Source organism: Pipistrellus hanaki (genome assembly GCF_964339955.1).
Source record: "Pipistrellus hanaki genome assembly, chromosome: 18".
NCBI classification, from domain to species: domain Eukaryota; kingdom Metazoa; phylum Chordata; class Mammalia; order Chiroptera; family Vespertilionidae; genus Pipistrellus; species Pipistrellus hanaki.
The window spans coordinates 32835646-32848353 of record NC_140520.1 but is presented as its reverse complement, the minus strand read 5'-3'; the positions used below and the strand labels follow the sequence as shown (position 1 = coordinate 32848353).

General features: G+C 57.9%; 1 protein-coding gene and 1 long non-coding RNA gene across 3 annotated transcripts in view; one reads left to right on the top strand and one right to left on the bottom strand.

The window, feature by feature from the left end:
• The window catches only part of PIK3C2B (phosphatidylinositol-4-phosphate 3-kinase catalytic subunit type 2 beta), an 85380-nt gene that overhangs the window by 23504 nt on the left and 49168 nt on the right, over nucleotides 1–12708 (bottom strand). For both annotated transcript variants that reach the window (XM_084865793.1, XM_084865794.1), the window contains exons 13-21: nucleotides 8705–8872; nucleotides 8064–8175; nucleotides 6393–6535; nucleotides 4697–4885; nucleotides 3659–3752; nucleotides 3421–3515; nucleotides 2322–2502; nucleotides 1256–1363; nucleotides 537–629 (exon numbers count right to left, since the gene is read on the bottom strand). In XM_084865793.1, coding sequence (XP_084721919.1) covers nucleotides 537–629; nucleotides 1256–1363; nucleotides 2322–2502; nucleotides 3421–3515; nucleotides 3659–3752; nucleotides 4697–4885; nucleotides 6393–6535; nucleotides 8064–8175; nucleotides 8705–8872 — 1183 coding nt within the window. The remainder of the gene's footprint in view (nucleotides 1–536; nucleotides 630–1255; nucleotides 1364–2321; nucleotides 2503–3420; nucleotides 3516–3658; nucleotides 3753–4696; nucleotides 4886–6392; nucleotides 6536–8063; nucleotides 8176–8704; nucleotides 8873–12708) is intronic.
• Nucleotides 2312–6707, top strand: LOC311612745. The gene is made up of 2 exons (XR_014793342.1): nucleotides 2312–2450; nucleotides 5794–6707. It is a non-coding gene; the product is annotated as an uncharacterized lncRNA (long non-coding RNA).

Genomic DNA, 12708 nt, shown 5'->3' with positions numbered 1-12708 from the left:
ACTTCTCCAAAGCATGGATGTATCAGTTAGGCGGCCGATGGTTCAACTAGTCCAGCCAACACCTGACATATTAATCTCCTCTCAGTATCACTGCCACGTAGCCATCCATGCTTGACCACCCCCAGGGACAAGCCGATCACTGCCTTCTCCATCATTGTGGGGTCGCTCTGCCGCCTGGAAAGGGCTTCAGAATACTGAGCTGTCACTGGTCTCCCAACATGCCCCACCCCCTGGGGCCATGCAGAATCAATCTATTTCCTTTTCACCTGATGGCCTTTTATATATTAAAATTACAGTGGGAGGGGGGTGGGAGTGGGCTGGGAGAGGTTAATGGGGGGAAAAAGGAGGACCTATATAATATTTTCAATAATATACTTAATAAATAAGACCAATTTAAAAAATAACTAAGTAAAATAAAATTATAGCATGGAGTAGCAGAAAGAGAACTGGCCTGGGGTGGCTTCTGCCACCCGTGGGCTCCCTCCTCCGCTCCCCTCTACCACCTCCCTCCCACCAGCCAGAGGGAAAGTCCTCACCTTGAAGATGACTCTGATGTTCTCCCCCAGCGGATCCACATTCTCGAAGGAGAGCTTGAGGGGGACGGCATTGGAGTTGAAGTAGGAACAGTCCTGCCACGGTAGAGGGCAGTGACGAGGTCAGGGTGGTCCACACCCAGGAAGGAAAATGGCCTGTCTATTTGGGTCCAGCTGCCTCCGGTCCACCTGCTCATGGTTTCTTCCCGATTTCCTCAGTGTCCCCATTCCTTCCTGCCTGACTGCCCAGACCTGTTCAGCTTGCTCTGAGCTCAGCTCCAGCCCCTGGTCTCTCATCGCTTTAGTTCATTCTGCACACAACTTATTAGTGTGACTTCTGCTAAGTCGTGTGTCCCCTCTGTACCTCAGTTTACTGCTCTGTGAAATGGGCTCCCAACAGGAGCAACTTCATGAGAATCGTGAGGATGAAATGCGATGACCGGCCCGAAGCACTCGGAGCCGTGCCAGGAGCAGAGAACGTTCCTAAATAACAGGTGACAGCTTCCCCAGCCGGCTTCAACCAACATCCGGGACACTTATCCAGCCCCACCCCGCTCCTCCGCCCGGCACAGCTGTTGGGTAAAAGTCCCTATGCATTAGGGTTCGGGAGAGACCCCAAATATGCCTTTCCTCCTCACTTTTCTCCATGACCAGGCCTGCAAGGACCTCGCCTCCACTGAGCCCTCCCCACCCCGAGCGCCCCAAACCCACGGGTCACTCACCCTGGGCACGATGCCCTTAACCAGCAGACTGGGGCTGAGGGGCAGGCGGCAGGAGCCATTGAGGGCAAAGAACTGTTTCACCTCTTCCAGACCCGTGCGGAGGATCCCCTGAGGGGGACAGGAGGAGGGGTGAGGGGAGGGGCCCATCAGCTGCGCTCAGAACCAAGCCTCTCTCTCCCCAGGGCAGGCACCCAGCAGGCACTGGAATGAAACAGCCCCCTGAGAAACAGGGGCAACCTCGGGGAGACCGTGGAGAGGAAGCCCACCCTCCCCTACCCGGCCTGGGAAGCGGTGCAGGATGCCAGAGCGGCCCACAGCAGGCCCCGGTGCACCGACACCGAGAGGCCAGGCTGCGGGTCAAGGGGGCGAGGCTGCTCAGACTGTTGCCAAGCAAAGCTAACAATTTGGCCTGGCTGGTGTACCTCAGTGGTTGAGTATCGACCTATGAATCAGGAGGTCATGGTTCAATGACCGGTCAGGATGCCCAGGTTGCATGCAGGAGGCAGCTGATAGATAATATTCTCTCACCATTAGATATTTCTCTCTCTCTCTCCCTCTCCCTTCTTCTCTGAAATCAATTAAATATATATAAAGAAAAGCTAACAATTTGGACTTTGTAATCTCTCCGTTTTCTAATGTTAGCAGCAGGCACGCAGCTGGCCTACTACAGTCCGTTTGTGCAAACAGATAAAATGCCCTCTCTGAGTGGCAGCGGCCTTGAGCCATGACTCGCAGCCCAGGGGACAAAGTCTGACCAGATCCCAGGCCTCACCTGCCCCCCCACCCCCGCCCCCGGCCTGGGCACTCTTGTGCAATGAAAAACTCACACACTTTAGGGCAAAACATTCAATAAAAGTCGTGATACTTTGCAGGCCAAACAAAACATAGGCGTGGGCTTTATCCAGCTCGGGACTGTCAGTGTGACCTGTACCTCAGGGAGAGTCACGTCCTTCGTCCCCTAAATCCCAGATCAGGTGCCATCCTGCTGGGTAGGAGGCCCGAGAAGCTCACGACCGGCTGCAGAAGCCCCGGACGGACACGGCAGAAGCAGCCTCGCCCCCCTCACCTGCCGAGCGGACGGCGCGGCCTCCCGGACCTGCTGGGCCAGCTTGGCCAGGGTGTTGACGAGCCAGCACTGGCGGTTGAACTCCTCCCTCAGCCCCTTGCCGCAGCAGCACAGCAAGGCCGCCAGCAGGTACTGGTAGCGGATGCTGAACTGCGAGTCCTTGAGGCCGTCCTTCAGCAGCCTGCAGGCAGAGGCGTGGGGGTCGGGCCGCTCAGAGGGTCACAGGCAAGGCGGGGGAGGCAGACCCCACTCCGGTTCTGGAAAACCCACCCCACACTCGGGAGGGAACATAGCTCTATGTGCACAGCTCACACAGAGGCGCCGCCATAGCCCAGCCTAGGCCCACTCGGCCTTTAAGTAGAGCTCACGGTCCCCCACATCTGCTTTTCCTTTCTTTAAAAAAAAAAATAAATAAATAAAAATAAATAAAAAAAATATATATATATATAAGTATGAGTATATATATATATATATATATATATATATATATATATGTTTCAGAGAGGAAAGGAGAGGGAGACAGAATCATTGATTGGCTGCCTCCGGTATACCCCACACTGGGGATTGAGCCCGAAACCTGGGCATGTGCCCTGACCAGTAATCAAACCATGATCTTCTGGTTCAACCATTGCTGATACCGGTTTGGCTCAGTGGATAGAGCGTCGGTCTACGGACTGAAACATCCCAGGTTCGATTCCGGTCAAGGGCATGTACCTTGGTTGCGGGCACATCCCAGTAGGGGGTGTGAAGGAGGCAGCTGGTCGATGATTCTCTCTCATCGATGTTTCTAACTCTCTACCGCTCTCTCTTCCTCTCTGTAAAAAATCAATAAAATATAAAATAAAATAAAAAAAACACAAGAAGAATCAACCATTGAGCCACACTGGCCAGGCTGCTTCTGCCTTCTTTTTGCCGTGTGTGGGTGGGAGGAGGGCCAGGGAAGGTCCTCACTGTGCTACCCGGTCATGGACCGAGACCCCCTGAGCATAAGGGCCCAAAGCAGCATGCGGAAGCCAGGAGGCTCGGCTGGCACCCTGCACTCAGGAGCCGAACCTCCCGGGGAAAGGACCCGCGCCTCCGCCCTCCGCGGCGGCTTTACCAGAAGAAGTAGTGCGTCACTCTCAGGTCCGAGACGGCCCGCTTCAGGAGGAAGCGCACCAGCGGGCTGTCCAGGTAGCACTCGTACTTCAGGGCCTGTTTGGGAGGGAGGACGAGGCTGCAGGGACGGCCTATCACCGACACCGACCGCCATCTCCACCGGTCCAGAGGGGCAGCATGCACACCACCTGGGGGCTCAGGGCGGGACCCCAGACCCGGAGGGCAGGCACTCCACCCACCTGCACCAGCTGCGGCAGGTAGTCGAGCAGCTCGGAGTCCGACAGCGAGCCGATCCACTGCACCGCCATGCGCCGCACCTCCTGGTCCGGGAAGCTGGGAGACAGGGCCCGCGCCTCACCACCCTGCCGCGGGCTCCGAGGCCCCGCAGCGGCCCGCACCTTTCCCTCAGAGCTTCCGAGGCCCCGGCAGAGACAGGGCAATGTCCCCCGACGCCACCAAAGCCCTTAAGAGAACCCTTAGCGCCTTCTCTGGATAGAAACCTCAAGAATGGCCCTGTCGCTGAAATCGGTTTGTCTCAGTGGATAGAATGTCAGCCTGAGAACTGAAAGGTCCCGGGTTCGATTCCAGACAGGGGCAAATATCTTAGTTATGGACACATCCTCAGTAGGGGGTATGCAAGAGGCAGCTGATCAATGATTCTCTCTCATCGATGTTTTTAACTCTCTATCCCTCTCTCTTCCTCTCGGTAAAAAATCAATAAAATATGTTTAAAAAAAGAAAAAGAAAAAAAGAATGGCCCTGACCCCAGTCAGAGCCAGACTCAAGGCCACGGATGAACAGGAGGGATGTCATGCTCCTTCCTGGTATGACTTAAAGGCACAGTTCTCAATTCCACTCCCAGGAAATGTGACTCCTGGGAGTGGAATTGAGAAATCCCTACCATCAAAGAGCCCTCGTGAGGGTTAAGCATTACTATGTCTTTAAAAATATATTTTTTCATTGGTTTCAGAGAGGAAGGGAGAGGGAGAGAGAGGCAGAAACATGAATGATTAGAGAGAATCATTGATCAGCTGCCTCATGCCCACGCTCTATCCACTGAGCCAAACCGGTCTCGGCAAAAGGTTCATTTTTGTTATATGTCTGAGAAATGTCCTCACCACAACATTGGGAGGAAATGAGGCAAAGACAACGTGGAAAGGGAGAACGGGGAAGCCCCGAGTTCCAGCCCCACGTTACCCCTTCCTCCAGGGCCGGCTCAGGGCGGTGGGGGCAGCGGCACGCCCTGGCGCCCCCGGGGTGGTGGGCTTACAACTCACGTGGCATGTAGGAGCCCCAGGGCATCCTGGTGGTTCATGTGGGTCCACTGCTTCAGGAGGGCATAGATGTCGGGCAGGCAAGCCCACTCCCAGCTGGGGGCGCTGGCCAGCACCAGGGGAAGCGAGCTCACCTCCGAGTGGCAGTAATACCGCTTCTCCCACAGGCGCTTCTTGTCCGCATCAGCGAGCCTGGGGGTGCGGGCAGCGGGGGGAGGTGAGAGAGAACAGTCAGCCGAGGGAAGGGTCCTTGCTCTCCAAGGGGATGCTACACACTCTCCAACTCTGTGCTTCCACGACTCTGCGGCCCATGACAGTAGCCCGAGGAGCTTTGTAAAACCTGCATGCCCGGGCCACAGCCCTTACCAAGGAACTCGGAATGTCTGGGGAAGTGACATTGGTATTTTTTTTAAAAAATATTTTTATTGAGTTCAGACAGAAATGGAAGGGGAGAGAGACAGAAGCATCAATGATGAGATGCTTCAATCAGTGATTGGCTGCCTCCGCAGGCCCCCTACTGGGGTTCAAGCCTGCAACCCAGGCATGTGCCCTGATGGGGAATCGAATCCGGGACCCCTTCAGTCCCCAGGCCAACGCTCTATCCACCGAGGCAAACCAGCCAGGGCTGACAGTGGTATTTTTAACGATGCCTAGGTGACTGCACTGTGTAAGGGAACCAGGGCGCAAGTCTCCTCTTTGCTGCTGACTCTGGACACCTTAGACCGGAGGCGGAATGCAGGGCCAAAGGCATGAATGTGAATGCTCTCCTCCTCCTAAGGATGCCCTGCAGGGCGCCACTCCCAAGTAGAGCCGCCAGAGGACGGTGGTCCCCCCACGGCAGGGTTTGGCAGCTCAGAGGCATCCTGGGGCTTTCTGGGGCCAGCTGGAGGTTTCCCGGGACCTACAGCTAATTAGTCTTGCCTGAGATCAGGTGTCTAATGGGAGAAGGGAGCTGAGGGACTAATGAAGCCAGGGGTCCAGCAGAGGAGTGGGGGAGGGGAGGTGTGCGGCTGCTCAGCTCCTCTGGCTGCACTGGGGGCGGGCGGGGGAGACAGGAAGGAGAGCGATGAGCTGGTGTCTGTCTGTTTCCCCTCCCACAGCATGCACAGGACCGTGCAGGAGCCAGAGAGCGATATTACTGCAGAGAGGGCAGGCACCCCCCACCAGCTCTCCAGTCCTGACTCCTCCACCCCCGTCTCCGGTCCTGGTGAGAGAAGTGGCCCAAGGATGAGGTCAGCTTGGACCCGCTTCCCCCTGGGAGCTGCCGGTTTGCCTTGACACCTGATCCTTTTTGGAAAGTGGCAGGGCCAGACTGTGGGTACAGCAGGGCCAGGAGGAGGGGGCAGGGGGGCAGTGACAATACGCAGTAGACAGCTTATCTGCAGTGTGGGGCAGGGCTCTGGTCCTCGTGGCAAGCTGAGTCCGGGCCAACCTCCCAGCGTGGGGATGGGCATTTCTACGTTCCTGACCCTGACCCTGACCCTGACCGCTCCACTTTGCCTAGAATCCAAAAGGCCTGGGGCTGCCCTCAGCAAAGCCCTCTCCCCACCACTCCCTGCCCAGGTGGTAATGCCCACCCTATCCCACCTCTACTCCCAAAGCAGGGCGAGGACATGGAGATGGGAGGCGAGAGGTCAGACAGATGTGACAGACTTGGGGGAGGGGGAGGCTGTGCCACGGGGGGTGCCCTGGGCCTCACCAGTACAGGGACTCCTTCTGCATGATGTTTTTAAGCGCGCGCTGGTCTTCCTCCCGAAGGCTGCCAAACTCATAGCAGGGGCTGAACTTGTCTCCAGAGGGGCTGGTGAACTTGATGTCAAAGGCCGAGGTGGGGAAGTCGATCTGGGGGGTGGCAGCAGCGAAGCAAGGAGAGAGAAGAGGCAGGTGAGAGGGGGTGCCTCCTGGGGACTCTGGCTCCTCTCTCACATGCCGGTGTCCTGCCCCCCCTCGCCCTGCCCCCCACCTCTCGCTCACCCTCAGGTTCTTTGTTTATAAAATAACCCTGTTCAACTTGGTGCTCTCTCAAGTTCCTTTCAGCAAAATACAAGAAGGAAATGAAGAGAGAGGTATAAATGGGCAGGCGAGGAAAGGCTGGGCTGGGCTGCATCTAGGGGAGGGACCAGCCTCAGGCCGGAACTCCGGAAGTGTCACCAGGATGAGCCACTAGGAGCCTCGAAGCCGAGGGTGAGAGTCTCAGTGTGGCCCTGGAGGGCACTGATGTCCGACCAGAGTCAGACACATCGGAGGGCGGGCCCGACCCACTCTCAAGCCTGGGATTCTGGGATCCTAGGATCCTGGGTCCCTGCTCCATGCTGCCAGAGGAGTGTCCTCCTGAACAGATGCTGGAGCTGAATGAGTCAGTTCTCAGTAGAGTTCTACGTCCCCTCATTCAGCAAATGTTTGCTAAGCCCTGCTATGTGCCAGGCACTGTCCTATGCCTGGGCAAGGAGGAGTAAATCAGACAGACAAAAACGCCTGCCTCCTGAAGCTTCCCCTCCCTACCATTCTATCTCGTTCACGCCCACTTTGGTATGGCATGACCACAGTGGGGGAGCTGGAAACTAGGAACCAGATCGGGGTCCTGACCAGCTCCTCCTGTCCCCATGAGTGTGTGGGCTTCCGCCAGGCCCCAAGAGGGGACAGCTAAGGCTTCATCACAATTGGGGTTCAATACAAGAGACTCCAAGGAGTTGAGTGTGGGTGGGAGGGTCTCAGACCCTGCCTTCAGGCGCCTTTATTTTTTTTAATTTTTAAAAATATATATATTTTATTGACTTTTTACAGAGAGAAAGGGAGAAGGGATAGAGAGTTAGAAACATCGATCAGCTGCCTCCTGCACATCCCCCACTGGGGATGTGCCCACACCAATGTACATGCCCTTGACTGGAATCGAACCTGGGACCCTTCAGTCCACAGGCCGACGCTCTATCCCACATGTGTCAAACACAAGGCCCGCGGGCCAAATCCAGCCCGCCAGGCCTTGCAATGTGGTCCGCACCGCGCTGTCATCACTGCACTCCGCTGTCAGTTTATGACTGTTCAGTAAACCATTCGGCCCGCAATTTAGGCTGGATTTTAGATTTTGGACCCTTCTCTGATTGAGTTCGACACCCCTACTCTATCCACTGAGCCAAACCAGTTTTGGCATCAGGCGCCTTTAAATCAACATTCACCTCCAGGAGATGGGACCTAGATTCCACAGAACTCACCCTCCCACCCCATGTGGTGTCTAACCACATCCATCCAGTTGCTCAGCCACATCACCATCCCACGCCCAAGGTCCCAGTACTTTCTCCCGCATCCCCGCCCAAACTCGAGGGAGAGCGTGGAGCTGCCTGCCGTGTGGCGCTGCGGGCGGGCCTGCTCGCACCTGCAGGATGACGCTGTCGGGCTGGTGGAAGTTAGGTGCGCTCCAGCGGGCACTGGCGTTCTCCTGCGTTGCTGGCCATAAGCCCAGAAGCTTCCGGCCACAGGTCAGCACACTGAGGAGGATGGAAGTGGGGATGAGCCAACGAACCCAGGGGCGGAGGACATGGTTCTCCTCCTGCTCTCCCTCCCGATAAAGACCGGCCTTTCCGGCTTGAGGCCACTACCCAGATCCTCGCTCCTTCTCCCCCTGGACCTCAGCCTTTTCTTCTTCCAAGTCCCAGGAGGGTGCCCCCTCCCCGGGGGCCTTTCTGAGCTAACCACACCCTGGTACGGGCGACCTGGGGGCAGAGATGCCTTGGGGCGGGGGGAGCCCTGAACTAAATGACCTCTAAGGTCCTTCAAGGACAAGGCACGTGAACCAAGCATTGCGTTTCCATGCCCCTCCCTATCAGGCCTGTGCCACCCGCCCCGCCCCGCAGCTGGTCACTCGCCTTGTGCCTCGGTCCCTCCCACCAGGACTGGGACCCTCTGGACTCTGCCCATGAACCCCTCCTGGACAACACCCCTGACAGGCAATGGCCCCCTCTCTACTCCCCTCGGTCCCTCCCGAGGCCAGGAAGCCCCTCCCCGGGGCTCACATACTGCCTGAAGTTGAAGAGGGGGGTGGTGACCCAGCCCAGGGCCTCGGGTACCCGCCGCTGCTTCCCGGCCTCGGAGGAGCTCCCGGGCGGGGGCGTGGGCAGAGCGTAGAGCGTGGCGCACAGCAGCGTCTCCCGGGGCAGCCGGTTCACCTGCACTGGGAAGCAGAGCCTGGGACAGAGGTGGGCAAACTCGTCAGTCCACAGAGCCAAACATCAACAGCACAACGACTGAAATTTCTTTTTTGAGAGCCAATTATGTATTTATTATTATTATTTTAATATTTTTTATTGATTTTTTTTTACAGAGAGGAAGAGAGAGGGATAGAGAGTTAGAAACACCAGATGAGAGAGAATCATTGATCAGCTGCCTCCTGCATACCCCCTACTGGGGACGCGCCCGCAACCAAGGCACATGCCCTTGACCGGAATCGAACCCGGGACCCTTCAGTCCACAGGCCGATGCTCTATCCACTGAGCCAAACCGGTTTTGGTGAGAGCCAATTTTTTAAACTTAAATTTCTTCTAATGCCACTTCTTCAAAATAGACTCGCCCAGGCCGTGATATATTGTGCAAGAGCCACCCTCAAGGGGCCAAAGAGCCGCATGTGGCTCGCGAGCCGCAGTTTGCCGACCACGGGGCTAGAACAGGGAGCGCCATGAGGAGGTGCTGCTGGGGCTTCTGGGGACAAGCAGCCCGGAAGTCCCGTGAGGCTGAGACCTCGGCCTCCCTCTCAGGACACGGGGCATGGAGGAGGGGCTGGGGAGAAGGCAGCAGGCGCAGGTGGAGGACTGGGGGAGCAGGAGGGGCCTCCCGGCGGGAGCAGGACAGTCCTGACGAGGCTAACCTGCACGGGGTGCTCCCAGAAGCACATCTGGTGTCTCTGCAGCCTCTCGGGAAGGTGAGGCAAGCACCCCCTAATTTGGGGGCCACCCATGGTGACCAGACAAAACTCGCTTGGCCAGAGCCAGCTGAGAAAAGGTGACTACGTGTCCGCACGGTAAGCCATACGCCTTCCCGTGTGAGCATCTCTGCAGGGACCGCCAGGAGACTGCTCCAGGACAGTCCTTTTCCACTGAACAAGCCCAGTCCTCCCCACACCCAGCTGTGAGAGCAACCTGCCCAGTCCACCCTCCCCCACAGTCCTCCACCTGTCACGTGTTGTCTTCCCGGTTCCCTCTCCTGGCCCCATCCCCCTCTTCTCACCCCGTCCCCCTCTCCTCGGCCCCGTCCCCTCTCCTGGCCCCGACCCCTTCTCCTGACCCCGTCCCCCTCTCCTCGCCCCATCCCCTCTCCTGGCCCCGTCCCCTCTCCTGGCCCCGACCCCTTCTCCTCGCCTCGTCCCCTCTCCTCGCCCCGTCCCCTCTCCTGGCCCCGTCCCCTCTCCTGGTCCCGTCCCCTCTCCTGACCCCCTCCCCCTCTCCTCGCCCTGTCCCCCTCTCCTCACCCCGTCCCCTTCTCCTGGCCCCGACCCCTTCTCCTGGCCCCGTCCCCTCTCCTGACCCCGTCCCCCTCTCCTCGCCCTGTCCCCTTCTCCTGGTCCCGTCCCCTCTCCTGACCCCCTCCCCCTCTCCTCGCCCTGTCCCCCTCTCCTCACCCCGTCCCCTTCTCCTGGCCCCGTCCCCTCTCCTGACCCCGTCCCCCTCTCCTCGCCCCACCCCCTTCTCCTGGCCCAGACCCCTTCTCCTGACCCCGTTCCCCTCTCCTGGCCCCGTCCCCCTCTCCTGGCCCCATCCCCTCTCCTGGCCCCATCCCCTTCTTTTCACCCCATCCCCTTCTCCTGACCCTGGAACACAAGATGGTTTGTTCTCCTCCCCAAGCGTTTTCAAAGCCAAAGGGATAAAGAGAAGGGGCTTCTCAGAGGGGGCGGGGGAGGGGGGGCAAAAGAGCAGAGACCAGCAAGCCCTCGCACCACCGCCCAGGCCCAGATGTTCTCTCCCAGCCCCTCGGCTGAATCACCGGCCACTCCCCTGGAGTCCGGGGTAAGGAGCAGGGTGGGGTGAGGCGAGCTATGGAAAGACAGGGAGGGCCTCTACGTTACCTTCTGGAAAGCTGTCCCTGGGCCAAAGCCCACACTGTCACGCCCTCCTGGCTGGCCCAGGGCCCATCGGCTTCCACGCCAGAGGGCACAGAGGCAGAGCGGCCACTCCACGGTCAGCAGTTCCCCATAAAGCGGCCTCCCTCCACACTGCCCGGTCCCCCCGGGGACTCTCCCCTCCACCCGAGTGAGGCGCTCCCTCCCTCCCTCCCACCGAGACTGGCAGAGCCCCGCTCTGTCCCAGCTGTCTGGTGGGGGGTGGGGGGGGCGCAGCTATAATTAGGGCCCCTCCAGCAGCCATGGGCCATGCCAGGCTGGGCTTGGCTGGGGTGGCAGAGCACGCTGCTGGCCTATTTTGAGAAGTAGCTGATCCCTGTACCAGTGCAGTGGGAGAGAGACTCAGCTGACCCCCCAGCGAAGAGCAGAGGGAGCTGGGCCTGGTCCCTTTCTTTTCACCCAAGAAGAGGCATCCAGGCCAAAACCGGTGTGGCTCAGCGGATAGAGCGTCGGCCTGTGGACTGAAAGGTCTCAGATTCGATTCCGGCCAAGGGCATGTACCTTGGTTGCAGGTGCATCCCCAGTAAGGGGTATGCAGGAGGCAGCTGATCAATGATTCTCTCTCATCGATGTTTCTAACTCTCTATCCCTCTCCCTTCCTCTCTGTAAAAAAAAAATATATATGTAAATATATATATATATATATATATATATATATATATATATATATATATAATTTTTAAGAAGAGGCATCCAGCCTCCTGTCAAAGGAAAAAGGGGGCGAGGAAACTTTCTAGCTGAAACCATAGCCCCTCCAACCAGCCAAGGCCCCTCTCCTCAGTCCTTGAGTGCATCTGGTCTTCCAAAATCTCCCCATGAACCTCCACCCAGGGTCAGTCCGGATAATCAGTAGGACTGGAAGCCACAAAGTTCTGAACCTGCCAGCTCTGAACCTCCTCCCTGCAGCCCATTCCTCAACATCACACCCGTATCAAAGGGCCGCCTCCTCCAGGAAGGGCTCCTGGGATGAGCTGTTCCAGTTCTGGTCCAGCCACTCACAACCTACGGCAACGACCCCGACCTCTGCGCCTCCTTTTCTCATCAGCGAGGAGGAGCACACAGCTTCCCCCGGGCGATGTGTGTGCACGGTCTGTGACACCGTGACTACCGCTCGAGAAGCGGGCTCTACAGGTGTTCCTGCACACACACATCCCCGTGGTCACAATCACCGCGTCGGTCACCTGGCACGGGACCTGAGAGGGCTGACCCGGCTAAGAAGACGGAGAAGATAACATTTATCATGCGCTAGGGATTGCTCTAGCGCCAAGGACTTCACTGGCCATATCCCATAATCCTCTCGGCGGGTCCTATTACCATGCCCTTTAGGGTGAAGGACCTGCCCCAGGCTGCACGGACGGTAAGGATGGGAGGACGACGAGACTCGAAGCCTGCGTCCTGAACCTTTCACGGCGGCGTCTTCTCCCAAGGCCTCCGTCTTCACCGTGAAGGTGCCGACAGGTCTCCCGGGGCGTCTGGGTGGGCAGTGCTGAGGTGACGCCCTCCACAAGGCTCCAGGAGGGCACCGGCCCTTTGGGGTTCCAGGCAGGAATCTCAGACGGGGGAGTGGGGGGGGGGGCAACCTGAGGCCCAGGGAGTAGGCAGGCGAAGGCAGGACTGGCTGAGGGAGGGCAGGCTGCCTCCTCTGTGCCTCTGAGACTCTGGGCAAAGGGTCTCAGGGCCATGTTGTAGGTCTGCCTGCCCTGGAGCTCTGTACAGCATCCCTCCCTTGATAGCGGAGGTAACTAGGACGGAGAATGAATGCCAAGGGCCGTGGTCGGCAAACTGCGGCGCTCGAGCCACATGCGGCTCTTTGGCCCCTTGAGTGTGGCTCTTCCACAAAATACCACGGCCTGGGCGAGTCTATTTTGAAGAAGTGGCATTAGAAGAAGTTTAAGTTTTTTTTTTTGTTTGT